The sequence below is a fragment of the Hippopotamus amphibius genome, chromosome 4 (genome assembly GCF_030028045.1).
Source record: "Hippopotamus amphibius kiboko isolate mHipAmp2 chromosome 4, mHipAmp2.hap2, whole genome shotgun sequence".
NCBI lineage: Eukaryota > Metazoa > Chordata > Mammalia > Artiodactyla > Hippopotamidae > Hippopotamus > Hippopotamus amphibius.
In genome coordinates this window covers 131491134-131515329 of record NC_080189.1, presented here as the reverse complement: position 1 = coordinate 131515329, position 24196 = coordinate 131491134, and the positions used below count along the sequence as shown (strand labels likewise).

The window sequence follows — 24196 nt, the reverse complement described above, 5'->3', positions numbered from 1 at the left end:
CTGAATGATGTCCAGACCTAAGGTCCTACAGATTGAGCCAATGTAGAAAAAGATCAAAGAGCACCTTCCTGGGCTGGCATGGCCGGCTTCCCACTGGTTTACTCATGCAGTTTTTTAGACCTTCCCCCTTCCCCTCAAAATGCCCCGTCCCGGCCAGAAGTCTTGAACAAGCAAAGCAACTCCCAGCACGTGTGAGGGGTGGAGGGCCCAGCTCAGCTTCAGACCCACCCCTTCGCTGATCTGGGGGGTTTGGGTCAAAGACTGGAAAACCCCTAAGTCCCACTGATGAAACCAACACCAGCCACGTGATTTATTTTCAGAAGCTGCTCGGGAGCTCTGCCCTCAGGGAACTGAAAGTCCCCTGGTGGGTTCAGGGGTGACATCTAGTATCAGCACCTAAAGAGCACTTCCTGGGCCTTACCCTTCATGCCTCCCCCACCACACTCTCCCGAAAGGATTTCTCGCTCTACTGTTTTATCACTTATTTTTACATTTCTGCCTTTGCTTGGGTTGAAATTCCTGGCTCCTTGCTTTTCAAATGTGTTCCATGTTGTCCAACTTTTTTTTTTTTTTTGGCCATGCCATGGGGCTTGTGGGATCTCAGTTCCCTGACCAGGGCTCAAACCCGGGCCCCCTGTGGTGGAAGCGGGGAGTCCTAACCACTGGACCACCAAGGAATTCCTTGTGTTGTTCAACTTTAAACAATCAGTATGAAAGAAAAATGTAACTTATCAAAGAAAACAAAGAAATCCCAGATGACAAGAACCAGATCTGAAGATCTAAAAGGAAAAATATATTAGGATCAGAGATTATTTGTTCTCAATACTTTTACAGGAATCAATACAGGATCAATTAGCTAAACTGTGAGTTCAATTCATATTAAACCTTGATTTATTTAAAATATTTCTGTATTATTATTTGAAGTACTTACCCCTCCCCCTGCCAAGGTAATAGAATTTACCAACATAGCAAAGTATTATTATTTTCTTAAATCTAAATAAAGGAACCAGTTTGCTTAAAAATCTTAGTTGATCAAAGGATGCCTTAGAGCTACAAAACAATGCAATGTTAACATTTTAACACAGTGATTACTTTCAGTTTTACACAAAAGAAAAATTACATATTCGAATCACGATTATGATTTCTGGTAAGTTAACTGTGATAACTTTGTGCGGTTCAGTGCACAGAGGAATTAGTACAACAATAGTCACTACTCAGAGTATCAGAGACTCATGCTCTTAGGTACACATGTAATTTGTAATTATCAGTCAGTAAAAAATGACCCCCAAAAATATTGAAGATACCATAATGTGAATACATTTATAGAAACAGTGGTTATTACTACTCCTTAATCTCACATTATATACCTGTGTGCTATGCTAACATCCTTACCCAGAGTACATAAGAAAAATATCTTTGAAAGCATCCAAGGGGTTCCCGCTAAAGAATTCTTTTACTTACCATCCTATGATTTTTTGGTAAAGATGACGTTTCCTGTACAAGAGGACTTTCACGGGAACCCAAATCAAAAGAGTCACCAAAGCTACATAGGCGATGGAACAGGAAACAATCAGCCAGTAATGCGTCTTGTCAGGTGTACCCCTTGTGCTTTGATAGGTGTCGGCAAACTGTTCCATGATCACCAGCGTGGGGACACAGAAAGCAGCAAACTCAAGCAGCTCAAAAACCAGCAGCTTGATCAGTCTTCCCGAAGCCATCCTGGAAGGGTGAGCACCTGGGGACCAAACACTCCCCCTCTGACTGTGGGCAGCATACGGACGCACAGATACTGAACTAGGATCAAGTTCCTTGTACTCGAATCACTAACCAGGTGATTTTTATTCTTTTATTGACCCTCATATGGTTCAATGATCTTCCAACTTAACAACCGAGTTCTCTTAAAGAAACAGAGCAATTGTGGAAGTGATCACTTAATGTGTTTACACATCCGTTTTACTAGAATTCAAATGAACTTCAAAATACTATGCTTTGGAGCACCGGTAAAAGTGGGGTCTTTTAATGTAGTCTTTATTGTGAATTTGAGCACAAAAAAAATTTATGTAGCATTTAACACTTGTTAAGTAGAACCATTGCAATAATATAACTTTAGAGTTAAAATGGAAGAAGAGACAATCCAATCCCTTATTCAGGCAAAGAGAAAGACCCAAAACCGGAGTCTCTGTGTAAGAGAGCGACCCCTCATTTTTCTTCAAAGTGCTTGAAAAGGCAGTTTGCATTCACTTTGCCAATTTCCTAACCAGACTTCTTCCTGGTACTTGAAATATTTATTTGTTCTTGCACATTAATTGCTATGCAACACAGATTAACGTTATTTTTATTTTGCAGGTCAGGAAACTACCATGGCAATATGAGAAACTTGTCAGGAGCGACAGATGAAGAGTTATCTATATCTAGTCCAAAAGCATATCAAATATTTAAAAGACAATTGTCCCCATGAATAGCCTTCCTCTGCAAACCACTTCTGAGCAGCTGCGCTGGGCACTTTGCTGGGTGTGGGGTGAGGAACAAAGGTTCCTGCCCTGAAAACACTCATAATCCGGGGAGGAAACAAACCTACGGGCCACAACAAAGTAACCGAGGTCAGATGTATAACCTAAATGCCATGGGACCACAGAGGAGAACGTCCTCTTTGGGCTGTGGGGCAGGGAGGGGAGGATGAGGAGGAGGACAGAAGGTGGGTGTTGGGGTGTCCGTGACATTAAGGAGGAAGGAACGGTGGTGAGAGTCTGGTGTGGCAGCACACAGGGGAAGGTGATGTTAGAAACATCTCCTGGGGTCAGAACATCCATGTCCCATGAAGGATTGCGTGTGTGTGTGTATGTGTGAGTGAGTGAAAAGGCATTTTCTGCACAGAGGAGTCACTTGGCCGTTTAGAAAGGAGGGAAGGTGCTGGTGTGAAGGTAGGGCAGGAGTGGTGTTAAGCTAGAGCCAGGGAAGCCACCTGGGAGCCACAGAGGAGCCTGAGCAAGGGTGAGAGCCTTGGCTACAACAAGCGCAGGAGTGATGAGGCGAGCCCTGCACCCACACACGCTGACCCAAGCCCACCTACCTGCCGGCAGATGACCCCCTTCTCCGCCGCCCCACCCCCGCTGCCCCCATGCCTGTGTCTGACTGAGGCAAGCCCCGCATTTCTCCCAGCTCCTCTCTCCTCTCTAGGCTCCTTTGCAGAAGGGACCCTGTGGCCGCCTGGCTCTCAGGATACACCTAAGTTTCTGGGCGTGGCCCCGAGGATTCACACCGCCTGCCCTCCCACTGCAGGATAATCAGGTGACCCGTCAAGCTGTCTAGTTACTCTCTTTGACCTCAGATCCATAGAGGTGTAGCAGAAGGCCTCTGACATGAGAGACTTGGAAGAAGGGCGGCAAGAATAGGAAAGGATGGGGTGGAAAACAATCTGAGCAGGCGTTCTATTGGCAACCATTTCTAAAGGCATACCATTGACATCAATTCTCTGTATCATCCTTGACAAAATTTCTGTTTAAATGATACTAGATACAAACTAGATTTTGACCTCTTCACCCTCAGACTTGAGTCATCTAGCGCTACAATGTATTATAATTTCTTCCACAAATTTTGTGTATGAATAGAAATTGTGATCTGATCATGTGAAGACAGTTGTTGCATAAAAACAGCCTGGCTCTTACCTGGAGTGTAATTCCACTTATTTCCACGTATGGGAATTTAAAACTGACACTCACTTTATATTTCTCACCTCTAATCTTCCTCCAATTCTTATTCCCTGCTCAGCTCTACCTTCAAAGATAACACCAAGAGCGTTACATTCACCATTCAATGATGGGACCTGCCGTTCTCCACCACGGGGAACGCCCTGATAACTAGCTACACCTCCTTTGAGCGGGAGGGAGTTTATGACTGTGGCCCTCTGCCCACAACGATCCCAACTCACTACAAAGGAAAGACCGATTGTGTTACCCTTGTAACAGATCACGGTAGGTCACGGTAGAGGCATAGGGGTTGACTTAGCCTTGGGTTAGGGAGGGGACCCAAATGCACAGGTAGGACCTGAGAAGGGGTACGGAGTGAGCTGCACAGCGCTCCCCTCCCCAGGCCTCCACCCCCTTCCTCCAGCCACATCTGCACAAACAGGCACAGGGCCACAGACGCTCCAGCCATCTAAGAGTGAGTGGCCTGGCGTAACCTGGGCTAATCACTTTCTCACCCTTAGGAACTTGAGCTAAAAAACATGTGGGGAATGTGACAAATGGAGTTAAAGGAGGCCATGGTTTTGAGTCAGGGTCAGAGCTACTCAAAGTGTATGTGCTAGAACCATCCCTGGTATGTGGTCGAACTCAGTAACTTGAAAGGAAGGAAGGAAGGAAGGAAGGAAGGAAGGAAGGAAGGAAGGAAGGAAGGAAGGAAGGAAGGAAGGAAGGAAAGAAAGAAAGAAAGAAAGAAAGAAAGAAAGAAAGAAAGAAAGAGAGAAAGAAAGGGAGAGAGAGAGAGAGAGAAAGAAAGAAAGAGAAAGAAAAAAGGAAAGAAAGAGAAAGAAAGAAGGAAGGAAGGAAAGAGAAAGAGAGAGAAAGGAAGGGAGGAAGGAAGAAAGAAGGAACAAATGGTGAGGGAACAGAAGGCCACTCCAGAGAGGGAGCCGCCTGGGACAGACTGACCGGGCGATGCAAGCACACCAAGAAAGACCAGCCCCCAGCTGCTTGAATCGCCAGGTCACTGTTTTCTTACAAAATGGGGCCTTTGCTCTTTGCAGCTGAAGAGCTTGCGTATAAGACAAAAAGCCTGTGTTTATGAGCAAGGGCCAAACATCATATAGAAACATTATGTAAAATTACTGGATGATTCAGAGGAGACGACTGAAAGAAATCAAAGTCAAGTTGATTAGAGAAGGTGAATTTTGGCCTGTATTGATTTTCTTTCCTTTCCTTTTTTCTTTTTCTTTTTTTTTTTTTGGTTTCACAGGGGAATTCTAAGAAATCTTTATTTTTAAATAAATTGTATGGGGGTATAGTTGATTCACAATGTTGTGCTTCTTTCTGCTATTACAACAAAGCGAATCCGCTCTGCATATACACACATCCACTCTTTTTTAGATTCTTTTCCCATGATATTGCTTATACGTGGAATCTAAAACAAACGGTACAAATGAAGTTATGTATTGATTTTTCTATTGACTCAAAACAATATCTATATATTGTTACAGCAATCTTCTCTGTGTAGTACAATTATACTTTCTTTGAAAAATCATTCTAAGAATTTTCATGATGCAGTGAGTTGGGGAGAGGGGTGGGAGAGAAGGAATGGATGTTTGTTCTGAAATATTGTAGTTGCAGATTTAAATGTAATTTCAAAATCCCGAAAGATACCCACCAAACTGCAAACAGTGCTATCCCTGGGGAATGGGTGAGGTGGGGCAGAGGGGGCTTTCCCATTTTCTTTAATTAATATTTGCATAGTTGGAATGTTTCACAAGCATAAAAATTAGAAAATAATTTTAGACTAATAAAAGTCAACGGAACAAAGAAATTCCAGCTTAATAAAAATTTTGTGTTCTATTTTTTTAAATCTTCCCTCCACACATTTGTTTTCCCTCACTTCCAAACAGAAGCACACTGAACAAATTTCACTTCCACTTACCCCTGCAGTGGCTGCACTAAATAGCAGTGAAACAGCCAAGAGGCAGGCAGGGGACGGGTGGGGAGAAGGCCTTGAAGAACTGTTTCTTTGCTGGGCAGCTGGGGTTGAATTTGAAAGTCTTCTGATCTCACAGGAGAGTGTGAATAACTATAGTCTTTACCCTTCAGCCCCAGATTAAGGGTTTAGCCTCTGTGAAACCTTTCCTTCCTCTCCTTCTCCAAGTAGAAGCAACTATTTCCTCCTGTGTGTAAAACACTTTTCAAATACTCCCACTGCAGCACTTCTCTCCCTTCGATACTTGCACACTGGGTTCCCTACGAAACCACAAGCTCCTTGAAGGCAGAGACCTCTGCCTTCACCTTTGTATCATCTTTTCTCAGCACAATGCCCGGCACATAATAAGCCCTTAGTACATACTTGGGGCAGGAAGGAATGAACAGATGAAGGGTAAGAGAAGTGGTGGGCTGCAGGGAGAATGCGCTAGGCTGTGAAAATGGCTAACTCGTCTTTTATTCCAAGAGAATGCTGTCCCTACGCTGACCCTTCAGGAGAAATCATGTACTACCTGTCCCAATACAATCCATTCACTCAGTCCATGAGTTTCTATGTTGTTGAGTGGTCCCAGGGACAGCCGCCATGTCTCCTTTCCTCGGTTGGATGGCCATGGTTCCAAGGACAAAGTCCCTGGGGACTGCAGTTTCTTCATCTCACGGTGCGTGTTCAGAAAAGGCTATGCCCCTTGCAAACATTCACAAAGACTTTACATGGCTCAATGTTACAATGTCTTCCCCAACATTTTCCAACCCACGTGCCCTCAAGAATGCATATTCCATGATGGATCTGAATCGTTAACGAAGGAGGTTGGAGAGGACTGTCTGGTAATTGTCTGGCCCGGGGCATAGCCTTCAATCAGTTCAGCGTCCTCAGCCCTTCCAAAGTATCATTTGTCTAAATTTTCCACGACAAACTGGGGAGCAGAGAAATTTCCTTCATGAGGGATACAATGACTAGCTAGCTTGCCAAAGAAAAAGAATGCCATGATCCAGCATTAAACTATCAGGAAAAAAAATAATTCCAGACCCCTGACTCGGAAACAAAGACCGAAGGATACAAGAGAGGGTTTACGATCACCTATCCTTCAGCTGGGACCAGTTTATGCCAATCCTGATTCTTTCCCTTCTAAGTCCCCTGACGAGTCCACCATGCAATTGCATTGCCAATAATTGGAAGGACACGGAGGGGGACATTTTCAAACCACCCAAATTCTTTACTTGGATTTGTCCAAGACTGATTCGAAGAACTCTGCGCCTGAGTCTGCTCTTTAATGCTGGGTTTAACAACTTCCTGGTAGGAAACAGATTCGGTTTTCTGAAGCTGGGTCTGTGGTGGAAAGACTGAGTCTTGTGGTTAGAACTCACTTCCATGTAGGAGTGTTGATGCAGTGTTTTTTATTTTAGTAAGCAGAAGATATCATGCTGTCCAGGGTAACACCTGTTCCCCATACTTCCAACTGTCATTTCCTTCCTGCAGGCAGGAAGTCAAAAACTGAAAGTCACTGAATTTATTAGTAAGATCATTTGTAATCTCAAGGTTTGATCATTGTTTTCGGCATTTCATTCTGTGAAACACAATGTACAAACTGCCAGGAATGTTCTGGCATATCCGTGGCTTGTTTCCTGTGACCATGTGGTGCTGATATGCAAAAAGGCAGGATCTGGTGGCAGTGACACTGCTGTCGGGATCAAGCTGGATCTATGAGAGCCCAGGGAAGAGGCAAAAGCGTGTCCCTGTGCCTGATATACTGATTATTTCCAAAGAGTGTTTATCATTTCCAAAGAGTGTTTCCAACTTCATAAGATGATGTCACCAAACAAATCACTTGAAGAAAACTCAGAAAGACTATGTCACCATGTGATATAAGCCCCTTTTTACTAATGTTATGCCATCACAGTCCAGACTACACTAAATTCATATTATAGGGAAAGGATTAATTTCATCACTCTGGCTATTTATAAATAAGCAACTTTGTAAAAGCAAAGACGACAGCATATCTACTCTTGTAACCCTTTTAATAGATGGTATCTAGTGACTCTAATCTTCAAATTAACAAATTCTATAGAATGTTCTTAGTTTTTAAAAATTGTGGTGCTGTCTTGTAAAATTTTTCCTATTATAACTACCTGGATCTCAAAAAAGCAAGAAAGTGGGAAAGAAAGGAAGAACTAAAACTTGCCACTCCCACTACATAACCATCACACATATTGTGTGCAGTAGTATATAAATGAGTGCTAAAAATTAGAAATAGAATATTAAAGAAAACAGGAAGTCACTTCATTCTTTTTTTTCTCATTTTATTTTATTTTTAATTTATTTTTGGCTGCATTGGGTCTTTGTTGTTTTGTGCAGGCTTTCTGTAGTTGCAGTGAGTAGGGGCTACTCTTTGTTGTGGTGTGTGGGCTTCTCAGTGTGGTGGCTTCTCTTGTTGCAGAGCACAGGCTCTAGGCATGTGGGCTTCAGTAGTTACAGCACACAGGCTCAGTAGTTGTGGCTCACAGGCTCTAGTTGTTCCACAGCCTGTGGGATCTTCCCGGACCAGGGATCAAACCCATGTCCCCTACATTGGCCGGCAGATTCTTAACCACTGTGCCACCAGGGTAGTCCAGGAAGTCACTTCATTCTTTACAACAATTCTCAGATTTTACTTTTTATGGGACTACAATAATGGCCTTTCAGTATTCCAAAGTGACAAATTTAAGCAAAGAAATAAAATCCATTTAAGTATAGATGCAGCCCTAATTAATTACTGTATATTCATCCCAAAGTTCACAAGAATGATTTAACCTGAATTTCCCAAATCTTCATGGTGAAGGATACGATGATAAGTTTGCAGCTCTCCAATTGCTCCTTATTTAAGATAAAATAACTTGAAAAAAATGTTAGTAGACATACCCATATCTTCAGAAAGTATGTAGAAATGACAATTATCCAATTATTTTGGTTAATATAGCTAGATCCAAATCTCCAAGTGGTTTGCCTAAATGCAGTGTTCCCTAACTCTACTGCATGATGCGGGTTTGTTTGTTTTGTTTTAAGTGGATAGTTTTAAAGATATTGTGGGTTTGGAATCTTCTGACTGAAATTACCATGTAGACCATAAAGGTACATAATTAGTACATCTTCTTGGACTATTTAGTTTGATAAACATTTAATGAAGTAAGTCAGCTGAACTCTTCTCCCTCAAAAGCCCCCATTGGTGTCCCATCTCATTTAGAGAAAAAACCCAAGGCTTTACCAGAATTTTCAAGGCCCTACCACCCAGCACATTTCTCCCTGACTTAATTTCTCTCTCTCAATATTCTTCAAACACACAAGGCACCAAGGCTTCACCCAGCTCTCCCCTTGCTGTTCTCTCCAGCAGATATCCAAAAAGCCAACTACCTCACTTTCTTTAGGTCTTTTTTTCCCCTTATAAATTTATTTATTTATTTATTTATTTATTTATTGGCTGCATTGTGGCTTCATTGCTGCACGTGGGCTTTCTCTAGTTGTGGCAATTGGGGTTACTCTTCATTGCAGTGTGAGAGCTTCTCATTGTGGTGGCTTCTCTTGTTGTGGAGCATGGGCTCTAGGCATGCAGGCTTCAGTAGTTGCAGCACGTGGGCTCAATAACTGTGGCTTGCAGGCTCTAGAGCACAGGCTCAGTCGTTGCGCACGGACTTAGTTGCTCCGCAGCATGGGGGCTTTTCCCAGACCAGGGCTCGAACCCGTAACCCCTGCATTGGCAGGCAGATTCTTAACTACTGCACCACCAGGGAAGTCCTTCTTTAGGTCTTTACATAACTGACACTTTCTCTGTGAGACTGTGTATCCAAAATTCCAATACTCTCCCTCCTCAATCTCCTATCCTCCCTACTTTGTTTTTCTTTTTACTTATTAACAGCATAATGTTTAAATGGTACAAACCAACCAGTTTGCAAGGCAGAAACAGAGACACAGTTGTAAAGAACAAACATATGGACACCAAGTGGGGAAAGCTGGGGGTGGGGGATGGGGGGTGGAGTTTTGGTGGGGGGATGAATTGGGAGATTGGGATTGCCATATATACATTACAAATAAGAAAAAAATATCAAATTGTACAGTTTAAAAAAATAGTATAATGGTTTTTTGACTTATTTATTACATGAATTTTCCCCCAACTAGAAGGTAAGTTTCTTTAGGGCAGGAATTTTTACCTATTTTGATCTCTTTTATATACTCTTACAAGGCTAGTGCTTAGCACATAGTAAGATCTCAGTAATTATTTGTTGACTGAGTAAGTGACAGAATGAATTCACAAATGAACTGAGTGGACACTATGCTAGCTACTGTGCTAATGCAGGGGTACAAAGATGACCAAGACGTGATGCTCTCGGCCCTTCCAGGCTTAAGATCTGGTTGAAGAGACAGATAGAGCCACGAATTATTTCAGGTCAAATGCAAGGAGAGATGCACATCCAAGTCACCACGGGTGCAGACAGGAAGGGTACATGGTCAACCCAGAGATTCAGGTAAAGTTTCCTGAACAAAATCAAGAAATCAGTCTAGCTAGAGAAACAGAATACTCTTTCAAAGGTCTTAATAGGATAGACTTTTAAGTTTGCTCCAAGGTATGACATCAGCAAGATGGTGGAAATGAGAAGTCCCCAGCCCTAGTCTCCCAACACTAATTTAGCAAGAATTCATGGACAAGGATGCCTTTGTGACAATTCCAGAACCCAGGGAAGAGGCTACAGCACCCGGTCGAGCATGAAAACTAAGCAAAATCTCGTTTAAAAGGATAAGGAGAACAGTTTCACTTTGTCCGCAGAGCCCCCCATCCACCCTGCTCCCCACCCTGCAAGCCGGCACATCAGCACCGAGAAGGATCCCCTTTGGCCCATGATTTCTCTAGTGGAGAAAAGAGAGACCAAGGTGCATATCCAACTTTCCCAGCATTTCAAGGCACTGCTCAAGAGGCCCACTTCTGTCTCACCTCATGCAGAAAACTGAAGAAATTGACACAGCTAGACCACGTGGGGACAGTTAAGAAGTAAAAAGGGGGTAGAGGTTCTCAGTGGCTAGTGCACACAGATCTCAGAGATGGTCCCGCATCCCCTACCAACAACCCCACCTGACTGCAGAGCTCCACCAGCCAGCTCCACCCAACTACAGACCCCACTAGTCAGTCCTGCCCAATCACAAACCCCACAGGCACTGTTGAACTGCAGACTCCAAGGACCCTAGAAGTGAATCCCTGCCCTCTTGCCTGCTTGTCGATGCCACCAGCATCCAGAATCCCAGGCTGAGTCATACTGATGAAGTCCTTTCCCTGTTGAAGCCAGCGGTTGAGACTGTCTGGAAATGCACAGACACCAACAAAGGATATAAACATCGCAAAGAATCAGGGAAACAGGATACCACCAAAGGAAACACTAACTTCTAGTAACTGACCCTAAAGAAATGGAGTTCCACAAACTGACAAAGAATTCAAACTAATCATCTTAAAAAGCTCAGTGGCCTATGAGAGAACACAGATAAACAGCTAAGTGAAATCAGGAAAACACAGGAACAAAGTGGGATGAAGTAACATCAGCAAGATGGCAGTATTAGAATTTCCAGTGCCCATCCTTTCCCAGAAACATCCATTGGAACAACTATCCACATGTAAAAATACCTGCAGAAGAGTGAAGAGTTCCAGGTGAGGGATTACAGCAGCTGGGTGGAACACAGGCATAAGAAAAGAGGTGCTGAGGATGGCAGGAAGGATAACTTCACATTATGTCTGTGACTCCTCCTCTAAACCTGGGCAGCTCATTGGGGGAAAAGACATCCTCCCTGTGGAAGGGAAGGGAAGTGAGCACCCAACTTCACTGCAGAGCCCAGCACTGCCCACTCCCCCAGCCCTGATGGCTCCTGTGGCACCAGGCTTCCTGTGGGCTCCTGTAAACCCAGGATCCCAGCCCCATCCCAGCACTGGCACCAAACTGGCCCCCATGAACCCAGGCTCCCAGCCAGGCCCAGTGCCAGGTCTGCTATCACAGACCCAGGCTCCCAACCCACCCCAGCACCATGTTAGTTCCATGAAGCCAGGGCCCGGCCCAGCCCAGCACCAGGCCAGCACTTGCAGACCCAGACACTGGCTCACCCCTGGTCCACAGCACTTGGTTCTGTGGAGCTAGGATCCAGGCCTGACCCCAAGGACTCAGGCACCACGCCTGCCCATCTGCTGACCCAGCCACCAGAGCTGCCAGCCCAAGGCTTCCATCAGCAAGGCCAATCACAGATACCACCAGGTGGCTCACCCAGAACGTCTGACTGGTAAAGGGCTTTCCCTGCTGAGGTCAGTCTGTAAAGACTGGAAGAGGTGCCTACTTCCTCAAATGCACAGAAACCAACACAAAGCCACAGGATCATTAATAATCAAGGAAAGTTGATTTGCTCCAATGACTGACCCTAAAGAAAGGGAGATCTACGAACAGTCTCACAAAGAATTGAGAATAACCATCTTAAAGCATAGATAACTAAAGGACGTTAGAAAAACAATGAATGAACAATATAAGAAGTTCAACAAAGAAATAGAAACTACTAAAAAAAATCCTACAGTTGAAGAATAAAATGAACTGAATAACCCAATAGAGCGCTTCAACAGCAAAGTCAACCACACAAAAGGAAAAAATAGTAAACTAGAATACAGGTCATTTGAAATCCTTCAGTCAAAGCAGCAAAACAAAAAGAATGTGGGATATCATTGAGAGAAACAATCTACACATTATTGGAGTCCCAGAAGAAAAGTGGGAGAAAAGGCAGAAAGCTTAGTAAAAGAAATAATGACTGAGAACTTCTCAATCTGGAGAGAGATTTGGACACCCAAGTTCATGAAGCTAATAGGTCATCCCAAAATTTCAATTCAAAAAGATTTTCTCCAAGATATTTTGTAATAAAACAGTCTAAAATCAAAGACAAAGAGACAATTTTAAAAGCAGATAGAGAAAAATTAATTGCTTACATATAAGGGAACCAACAAAAGTCCATCAGCGAATTTCTCAGCAGAAACCTTGCCAGCCAAGAGAGAGTGAGATGGTATATTCAAGGTGTTGTGTGTGTGTGGGGGGGGGGGGGGGGGGGGGACCAAAAACAAAACAGAGCAAAACAAAACAAAACAAAAACAAAAAAACCCTGCCAAACAAGAATACTTTACCCAACAAAATTGTCTTTCAGTAATGAAGGAGAGATCAAGACTTTCCCAAAAAACAAAATCTGAAGGAGTTCATCATCATTAGATCTGCCCTATAAGAAATACTAAAAATAGTTCTTCTAAGCTTTTTTTCATCAAGGAAATGATGCTAATTAGTAACTTGAAAGCATGAACATATAAAACACATTGGTAAAATCTGTAATCAGATTTGAAATACTCATGCTATAATATGGCAGTGTGTTAATCATTTATGCTAGTGTAAAGGTTAAAGTACAAGAGTTAAAAATAACTAGACAGGGAATTCTCTGGCAGTCCAGTGATTAGGACTCTGTGCTTTCACTGCCAAGGACCTGGGTCGATCCCTGGTCAGGGAACTAAGATCCCACAAGCCACATGGCACAGCCAAAAGGAAAAACACACTATAGACACAATAATTTGTTAATGTATGCACAATATTAAAAGAGATAAGTATTGAGAGCAAAAACACAAAGTGGGGGAAATAAAAGGGTAGAATTTCTATAAGTGATGGAACTTAAATTATCAGCTTAGAGTAGACTGTTATATTTTTAAGATGTTTTGCCTCATGGGTAACCACATGGCAAAATCCAACAGTAGATACAGAAAAGATAGGGAAATGAAGCATACCACTATGGAAAATCATCAATTCACAAAGAAATACATCAAGACATATTTTGACAGCACAACAATAGTAGTAGGAGACTAGGAGACTCCATTTTCAACAATGGCTATATCTTCCAGATGGAAAAATCAATAACTAAACAGCAGATTTGTGTAATGCTATAAACCAATTTGCTTAACAGAATATACAGAATATTCCAAACCAAGAGCAGTGGAATATACACTCTTTTCAGACATACATGGAACATTTTCTGGGATAGGTCACATACTAAGTCACAAAATAAGTCTCTACAAATTTAAGACGACTGAAATCTTTTTTGCTTTATTTATTGCGTTCTTCAATGAAATAAAATTAGAAATCAATAACAAAAGGAAATCAGGAAAACACATGAATACATGGAAATTAAACAACACACTCTTGAACAACTATTGGGTCAAAGAAGAAGTCAAAAGGGAACTTTAAAAATATCTTGAGACGAATGAAAGCAAAAACAAAATATACCAAAGCTTAGCGGATATAGTAAAAGCAGTACTGAGAAGGAAGTTTTTAGTGACAAACACATACATTAAGAAAGAAGAAAGATCTCATGCAACCTAACTTTGCATCTCAAGTAAATAGGAAAAGAACAAACTAATCTCAAAATTAGCATAAAGAAGGAGATAATAAAGACTAGAGCAAAAACTGATGAAATAAAGAATAGACAACAGTACAAAAAATAAACAAAACTAGGAGTTGGTTTTTTGAAAAGATAAACATAATAAACAAACCATTAGTTGAACTAACTGAAAAAAAGGAGAGAAGACTCAAAATCAGAAATGAAAGAGGAGGGGCTTCCCTGGTGGCATAGTGGTTAAGAATCCTGCCATTGCAGGGGACACGAGCCCGAGCCCTGGCTGGGGAAGATCCCACACGCTGCGAAGCAGCTAAACCCGTGCGCCACAACTACTGAGCCCATGTGCTGCAACTACTGAAACCCATGTACCTAGAGCCCATGCTCTGCAACAAGAGAAGCCACCTGGGAAGCCTGCACACCGCAACAAAGAGTAGCCCTCACTGACTGCAACTAGAGAAAGCCTGTGATCAATGAAGACCCAATGCAGCCAAAAAAATGAAAAGAAGAAGAAATGAAAGAGGAGACATTACAACTGATGCCACAGAAATTTTTTTTTAAAGGGGACTATTATGAACAATTATAAACCAACAGATTGGATAACTTAGAAGAAACATTAAAAACTACTACAAGTGAGTCAAGAAAAATTGAAAGACTGAACTGACCACTAACAAATAATGAGATTGAATCAATAATCAAGAGCCACCCAACAACCAAAACAAGCCCAGGACCAGATGGCTTTATAGGTAAACTTTATCATCAAACATTTAAGAAGAATTAATACCACTCTTTCTCAAACTCTTCTAAAAATAGGAGAGAGAACACTTCCAAACTCCTTTTATTAGACCATCATCACCTTGACAGCAGAGTCAGACAAAAACACCACAAGAAAAAAAAAAAAGAAAAACTATATGTTCCTGATGAACATGGATATAAAAAATCCTCAACAAAATATTAGCAAACCTAATTCAACAGCACATTAAAAGGATCATAAACCATGACCAAGTGGGACTTATCCCTGGGGTGTAAGGATAGTTCAACATACACAAATCAACGTGATATCACAGTAACAGAATGAAGGACAAAAATCACATGATTATTTCAATACTTGCAGAAAAAAGTTTTTGCCAACATTCAACACTTTTTCATGACATTCTAAAAAAAATATTATTAAGTATAGAAGAACTTACCTCAACACAATAAAGGCCATATATGAAACGCCCACAGCTAACATCATATGCAATGTGCAAAAGCAAATTTTTCCTCTAAAATCTGCAACAAGACAACACCTGTTGAGATGGCTGTTATCCAAGAAGAAGAAGAAGAAGAGGGGGAGGGGGAGAAGGAGGAAGAGGAAGAGGAAGGGGGAGGAGGAGGACAAGAGGGAGTTTGGTAAGGATGGATATGGAGAAATTGGAATCTTTGTTGTACACTGTTGGTGGTAATGTAAAATGCTATAGCCGCTAGGGAAAATAGTATGGAGTGATTTCAAAATATTAAAAATAGAACTACCAGAGGATCTAGCAATCCCACTCCTGGGTATACCTCCAAATGTACTGAAATTAGGATCTTGGAGAAGTATCTGGACTCCCACATTCACTGCAGCCTTATTCACAACAGCCAAGGAATGAAAATAAACCAAATGTCCACCAGCACGAATGGATATGGAAATTGCAGTATATACATACAAAGGAATATTATTCTGTCTTAAAAAAAGAAAGAAACCTTACTCTTTGCAACAACACTGAAGACATGATAAGTGAAATGTCAATCACAGAAGGACAAATACTGCGTGATTCCTCTTATCTGAGGCATCTAATATAGTCTGACGTATAGAAGTACAGAATATAATGGTGGTACCCAGAGAGTTGTTGTTCAATGGAAATAAAGCTAGTTATACGAGATGGGTAAGTTCCAGAGATCTGCTCTAAAACATTGTGCAGATAATTAATAATAAAGTATTATATACTCAAAAATTTGTTAAAAGTGTGAATCTCATGTTAAGTGTTCTTACCACAAAAACAAAATGAAGGGACACAAGGAAAATTTGGAGACTTTGAATATGTTTACCACCTTGATTGTGGTGATGGTAACATGAATATACATATGTCCAAACTCACAAAAGGGTATGTGTTAATTATGTAGGGTTTTTTTGTGTACCGATTATTACTGCAATAAAGTTGAAGAAAAAACTTTGCTCCAAACACTGAAATGAATAAAGCCTTTATCTAACTCCCCAGTTGCAATATGAGCCCTTATCTCTTCTTATAGTACTGAATGCCTTACTAAGTTCCACAGCATGCTGTAGTTTTAAATGTATGTTTTCTTTCTTTACACATTTGTGATGTCCTTAAAGGCAGTGACAACATCTTGCTGTGTTGTAGGAACCCCAATGCCACCTGCAGTTGTTTGTTTTTTTTAAAAATAAATATCTATTTATTTATTTATTTTAGTTGCTGCGTTGCGTCTTCATTGCTACATGCAGGCTTTCTCTAGTTGCAGCAAGTAGGGGCTGTTCGTTGTGGCACGTGGGCTTCTCATTGCGGTGGCTTCTCTTATTGCAGAGCATGGGCTCTAGGCGTGCAGGCTTCAGTAGTTGTGGCACACAGGCTCAATAGTTGTGGCCTGCGGGCTCTAGAGCACAGGCTAAATAGTTGTGGGGCACGGGCTTAGTTGCTCCGTGGCATGTGGGATCTTCCTGGACCAGGGCTCGAACCCATGTCCCCTGCATTGGCAGGTGGATTCTTAACCACTGTGCCACCAGGGAAGCCCCCATCTGCAGTTTTGATGATTTACTAGGAGGACTCGGGGCTCAGCATACTGCACTCATGGCTGTAATTTATTGCACTGAAAGGACCTGAAGCAAAACCAGCGAAGGCAAAAGGCGTGTGGGGGTACGTCTAGGGGAAACCAGGTACTAACTTCTGAGGGTCCTTGGCCCACAGTCACACAGGATGTGTTTGTTTCCCCTAGTAACAAGCTGTGACAACACATGTGAAATGCTGCCAACCAGGAAAGCTCTCTAGACTCAGTGTCTGGGGCTTTTGCTGGGGATGATCATGTAGGTACTCTACCTGGGCTGTCGCCAAACTCCGGACTCCCAGAAGGAAAGCAGGTGTTCGACATAAACCACATCGTTTGTGCAAAAAGTTCAGGCCCATTGAGCTGCTCTTATCAGTTCTGAGAATGGTAGGAACCCTCCCAAAGTCCAAGTTCCCAAATGCCAGCCAAGGGCCACCCTTGGAAACAGGACTTTGAAAAAATTGTAGTCAGGCCCACTATGCCAACTTTTTTCTGTCCGCTTAGTCATTGTTAGATCTCCCTGGTGCTCAAACATCTGCTGAATTCCATTTTCACTATTGCTTTATACTACTACTACAGTGAGATGACAGAAAATAAAATAAATAAATGAAAATTTCATATATACAAAGAGCTATGTTTACATTTGAAAACTGTCTGCATGTGTTTTTAAAAACTGTGTCTTGCCACTCAACGAGTTATGGTTTTTTTCCCCCTATATTGCTTAAGCTTGTATAAACCAATTTCATGTAAACAGCTAGCTAATTATTATAATAAACATAAAAGTAAACAAAATGTAGTGGTTAAATCACCACCACAGAGGTAAAAGCTCAGATATGATTTCTATTTTTAATATCTATTTGGGATCTGACCTAAGGTATTTAGCCTACAGACCTTCCTCTGTAATGATAATAATACTTTGAAGTTATATTAGTCAGTAGCAGACTGCTAAGTGGATTCAGACTAGTAACAAACCTATTAGTCTCAATGATAAAAAAAACTTTGAGTGACTTGACAGCTCTGCTGGTAGAACCCAGGCCTGGTGATGCCAAAGGATGCTTTGGTAGAAGACTGGAGAAACCTGACGTGAGCCCTCATGCTTCACCAAGGTGCTACCAGAACTTTCCCTGTGGTACACCATGGCCCTAAAATTATGCTTGAGGTAAGAGGCTTGTCTTTGAGGCTACAAAACAGTGGCTTGACGGACCAACACAGTCGCCTTTACCATTTGTTTTCCCTGGAAGATGCCAGTGACTGCAACATATGAAATCCTGCCTAGGTCATTTCCTCAATAAACTCGATTCTGTATTTTGAAGAACTCACCTAGGCTGTGTGGAAACCATACAAGGTTCTTTGATTTTAATTTCTCCATTACATTCAGAAACACAATCTATAAAATCTGTTCATCTTCACAGCTCCTAATTGTGATGGGAATGATGGGGCAAAAGGGTCCATCCATGGGGTGGGCCAGGGTTAGGGGAGGCCTTGATAGCTAGACTGTGGAGGTTTTGTTTGTTTGTTTGTTTGGCTGCGAGGCACGAGGCACGAGGCACGTGGGACTCTAGTTCCTCAACCAGGGACTGAACTCGCAGCCCCTGCGTCAGAAGCTCAGAGTCTTAACCCTGGACTGCCAGGGAAGTCCCAAGACTGAGGAGTTTTAAACTGATTCTATAGGACAGGGGTTCATAAGATAGGCTATACAGAAGGACTCTAAATATCCCTCAAACACCTGAGATTGTATGTAACACTCTAGGTGGGCGCATTTTTCTGGGGAGAGGATCTGTAGCTTTCTTCAGCTCTTCAAAGGTGACTGTGACCCCAGGATGTTTGTACAAACTCAGGCTAAGTGTATGAGGAAATTTAGAGCAAATGAAGAAGGTTGCATATTGTCAGTGTTTTCTGAACCAGTGGAACCCTGAGGATGGCTTAGGGCACTTGCTAAATTGCATGTAATTCTCTTCTCCAGGAAATTAAAATGGAATCATTTAAAAAAATCTTGATACACATTTTGATTCGTTGCTTATATCTCAAACAGTAAATTGGAACAAGAAGGCAATAGTTAACCCCCAGTATAGCATGTCACAAAATTATCAGTGATTCGTTCTACAACACACCCATCCTTCAGATTCTGTAGAGACACATCCACTGCTGCTCCTTTGTTGGGCAAATCCAGAAAATTCCACATATTAAGTAAATCAAAATTCTTAAAATCAATGCTTTTCAGATGTCATGAAGAATGATATGTCAGAAATTGATAATTCTAACATTCTTTCCCAAATAACGTCTGAATCCTAATCTTTCAGTTGTGTCTCTTATAGATTTTTCTGGATTCAATCTCAGCAGCACCACCTACTGATAATTTAAATTCAGTACTTTATGTAAACTCTTAGCAATGTGAATATTAAACAATTAAGTGGAAAACATGTTTGGCTTTTCATAAAATATGTACGATAATATAATTGACAGAGGAAATTTTTTAACATTTTTGCAAGTAGTGAATCAATTGCATTCAGTATCAATGCATGCTTCAATCATGCTATAGATCAAATGCTTATGTTCCCACAAAGTTCATGTTGAAATTCTTAGCCCCAGTGTGATGGTGTTTGGAGGTGGGGTCTTTGGGAGGTGATTAGGTCACAAAGGCAGAGCTTTCATGAACAGGATTAGTGCCTTTATAAGAGAAACCCCAAGGAGCAGCCTACCTCCTTCCTTCTATTGTAAGAGGTTATAGCGAGAAGAGAGCTATGAACCAGGAAGCAGGCCCTCACAAACTGAATCTGCCAGCATCTTGACCTTGGAATTCCCAGCTTCCAGAACTGTGAAAAATAAATTTCTGTTACTTATAAGCCACCGGTCTATGGTATTCTGTTATAGCAGCCTGAATGGACTAAGACATATCCTGATAGATGTGTTACCAACATGCTGGCTATTCTCCGTTTGTCCCCCCACCCCAGCGTCCCCATCATTCTGTAGTCCAGTCGGGTTCAGCCAACGAGAGGACCGGCAAGTGATCAGAAGGCAGCAGGAGACACTAGGGTATTTATTCCCCTTGTCCCTCTGTCCTGGCCACTGTGCCAGTCACAGCTCTGTCTGTCTGTCCTCCTCCGTTAGTCCAGCTTTCACTGGGCTCTGTGCGTTGCTATGTAACACTTACCCCTTTCGAGTCAGGGGTCCTGACAGTAGAGGATGCCTCAACTTCTCTTGCTCGTTCCTTTAATCTTCAGTAAGTAGTTCTTTCACGAAAGCCTGTTCAGTTGACCTCCCGCGTGCAATTCGACTTCCTGGCAGGCCCCCGACAGAGACACAGAGCTCTCTGCAGAGTCACTTTGCACACTGTAAAACTGAATTGACCATTCACTCAACCCTTAAGTGAATACAGTGGAAAAAAATATTGTTCTAGGTCCAATACAGATACAAAGATGAAAAAGATTCCATTATTATCCTCAAGAAGCTCATGTTAACATACATACAGGAGATTTGGGTTGACTGAAAACTTAAGGTAAATGATTCAGCATAAATATTTTAATTTCTATACATATCATTAATCTCAGATATCAATTAAGCAGACCTTTTGGCTATGGTATTTCCACAGGCCCCTGAAAGAATCTCACCGAATTCACCACCATCAGATTAGAACCCTGCGGTTTACTTACACTATGTTAAATAAGCTAGTTAGAAACCTGGAAACAATTACTTAACCTTAAGATGTGTATTTTTACATTCTAATGAGGTATTCTCACAAATGTCTACCTTGGAGTCCTTCTGTGGGACACACACACACACACACACACACACACACACACTCACGAGTACAAAATCCTCCCTTAGCGTGAAGATTGTGGAGAGCAGGGGCCTGCCTCATTTTCCTCTGCAGTTTCCAGAGTTCCCACATGGTGGAGAGTGAATCGGTGCTTCAATGACAAACTGATGAACAAGAGTGCAAACTTTACTTAGGCTTGAGCCCCAGCTTTGCCCCCAACTGGCTGGATGACCTTGAGCAAATTACCAAACTCTCTGCCTCACTTTCCTCACATCCTTAGTTTAAATGAGTTATTTGAAAAGCACTTAGCGGTACCCATCCCGCAGTAAGAACAACACAAGTGCTTGTTAAATAAATAAAATTAAAGAGATGCTGTTTTTCACATCACTGCAGGAACTGCAACTGGAACAGAACTTAAGAGACATAACTCTCTCACTTTATAGATGATAAAACTGAGGACAAGGAAAATACAATAAACCAGGGTAGAAGATGGGATTGAAACGGACAACCTCACCCATAGGAAGAGTTGCTCATTGACGCAGCATTCTTTAGAAATAAATGGAGTAATTTTGTCCAACAAAAGAATTAAAAATCTATTGATGTCAAAATGAATGTGTAAATGACCCATATTTATATTTTGTGATGTGTAAAAGTACTTAAATATTTAAATAAATATCACTACATTTAGTGCTGCGAAATAGAAAAAAATTTAGAAAACAGTAAACCTTGAAAACCTGGGACACATATAAAAGTCAACCAACTGAAGGACAAATCGATAGTTAATTTTAAAAAATCAATGGAAATAATGGCATGATGGTTATGCCCACTTAACTCAGAAAATGATGGTTTTCCTTCATTTTCCTCTTTTCTTTCTCTTTTTTGGAGGGAGAAGGCAGGGTTGTAGGGCATACATTCTCACTGTAATTAGGCAAAACACATAATTCTTTGAATCTGATTGCGCTCACATGCTCAACTGGAATCATTTCTGGTCTGGTAGGAGAAAGCTTTGTATCCTAGATATCCATAATTCTTATCAATCACTTAAAAATATGAAAGGTATTTTTTTAAGTTAGAAATAAATGGTGACTAGCCACTCATTCTCCATCTCTAAATGACTTGTTTAAAGCTCTTTATTGGAGTATAATTGCTTTACACTGTTGTGCCAGTTTCTGCTGTACACCAAAGTGAACCTGCTGTGTTTATACATATATCCCCACATCCCCTCCCTCCCGCGACTCTCTCCCACCCTCCCTTAACACAGCCCTCTAAGTCATCACTGTAAATGACTTTGAGAGTCAGTTTTGATATAATGACTGTTTGGAAAACAAAAGTTTGTTGCAGGAAATGATACACTAAGAAACAACGTGAGCAAAATGCAAATTTCAGTTAGTGTGGTAGGTGAAAGGTAGAAAACTGCACCCAACTAAGCTGAGCTGTGCAGGAACACGCAAAACACATGCACCTGCACGCCTCACACCCAGCACCCTCAGCTCACCCAGGGCTGCGTTCCACTCACCCAGGTCTGGTGTCACAACCTGCCCTGTGACTCCAGCAGGCCCTCGGCCCACCTTCACTTTAATCCACAAATACAGCTCTTCCCACACCCACTCCCATAGGCGTCAGGACTTTTTCAAGGTAAAGTGCCAAATTTATTGTAATATTCAAGTATTTGGAAACCATTTAACACGTAAAACAGTTAATACCATTCTTATTACATTTTGGGTTTGTTTGTCTTTTTTTTGGTGACACCATGTAGGCTGCAGGATCTTAGTTCCCCAACTAGGGATCGAACCCATGTCCCCTGCAGTGGAAGATAGGAGTCCAAACCACTGCACTACCAGGGAAGTCCCTATATTAGGTTCTTATTTTTATTCTCAAGTATGTCATTGCTGAAGTTCTGGAATGCTGTGCCTCTAACCAGTTTTCCCCACAAAAGCTAAGGCTTTTTTATTTTGCAGTTACGCACAGCACAGTGATTTTTAGAACATATGCATGCATGATAGCAGAATTCACTGTATTCTATTATGAGCTCCAGGTCTTCAAAATTACAACAGTTCAAGTCCAACATACAGGAGTTATCAGCTAAGACACTATCACCAACGTTCAGGTTGCTCTTGAACTGATTTCAAACATTATGTATAGAATTTTACATTTCTCAAACAACAGCTCTTGGAATAAATATCTAGGAAAAAATGAGCTATACACAGCATTTGATTAATAAGCTGTGAATTACTAGATATAAAAATATTTGGAAATAAGACTTTCAAAACATATTACAGTAATTTAGGTCATGCTACTCAATTTTCTCTTAATGATGCTCACCTCTTGGTCAAAAATGGAAAATGATACTTCAAAGTTTTTAGTTTCAAAGTGTTTTTGACAAAACTATTAAAAACAAATATGTTTATGCCTAAACTCAGCTCCTTTAGCTATGAATCTAACCTTCGCTGCTTAATTTTTTTTAATTAATTTATTTATTGGCTGTGTTGGGTCTTTGTTGCTGCACGTGGGTTTTCTCTAGTTGTGGCCAGTAGGGGCTACTCTTTGTTGCAGTGCACAGGCTTCTCATTGCGGTGGCTTCTCTTGTTGCAGAGCACAGGCTCTAGGCGCGAGGGCTTCAGTAGTTGTGGCACACAGGCTCAACAGTTGTGGCTCACAGGCTTAGTTGCTCCACGGCATGTGAGATCTTCCCAGGCTAGAGCTTGAACCCATGTCCCCTGCTTTGGCAGGCAGATTCTTAACCACTGCACCACCAGGGAAGCCCCTCACTGCTTAATTTTTGAGAACAATCTCCCTGACCATTGTGAATTATAACAAACATTTAGCATAAACTGGATACTTAACTTTAATGTTCCCCACTGAAAGCATAAACAGAGTCATGTTGCAAACAAAATAACATTTGGGGGTGTTTTTTGCTTTTCAAATAGACAAGTCAGAGTAGTTAAATATACACAAATGCTGGATGAGAGTTAAAATAAAAACAGAACTTTGCTCCTATCATACTAAAAACCTTAAAGAAATTATTCTCTTTCAAATAAATAAAAGGCATGCAGAGAAGAAATACCCCTTAGTTTAATGGAGTTAAACAAAAGCACAATAATTTAACTTGCAGCCTAATATAGTTCCATTCCAGATACTAGAAGTCTTCCTATTTCAAATACATATTTAAGTTAACCTGAAGGGAATCCACTGGCCTTCCTGCTCCTCCTCCAAGTAAATTAACATTTGGCAACCATGTAAGTGAAATAAAATAATCCTGATGTTTTGATACATAAAAAAAAAAATCAGATCAATTTGAATCTAAGTAATCTTTTAAAAGTAAAAAAATATTAACTGTACAAACACAAAATTGATTTTTATCACGATATAAGATGAACTTTCTCTTGTTTGCTTGTTTCTTTGTCTTGGTAAAACTAGTACTCACTTCTGGAATTATTCTTGAAAAAATTAGCATGAGACAGCAAAGAAGATTCTAAAAAGTCAGTGACTATTCCTGCTTGTTTACAAAGGGAGAATATAACACAACCAATTGGAAATTTTGCCTTT

At 41.3% G+C, this 24196-nt stretch overlaps 1 protein-coding gene across 1 annotated transcript in view; it reads right to left on the bottom strand.

Moving 5' to 3' along the window:
* TMEM236 (transmembrane protein 236) overlaps positions 1-1718 on the bottom strand; it is a 31407-nt gene extending 29689 nt beyond the window's left edge. Inside the window, exon 1 of the mRNA XM_057733581.1 lies at positions 1462-1718. Coding sequence (XP_057589564.1) covers positions 1462-1718 — 257 coding nt within the window. The remainder of the gene's footprint in view (positions 1-1461) is intronic.
* Between the last annotated feature and the right edge of the window lie 22478 nt (positions 1719-24196).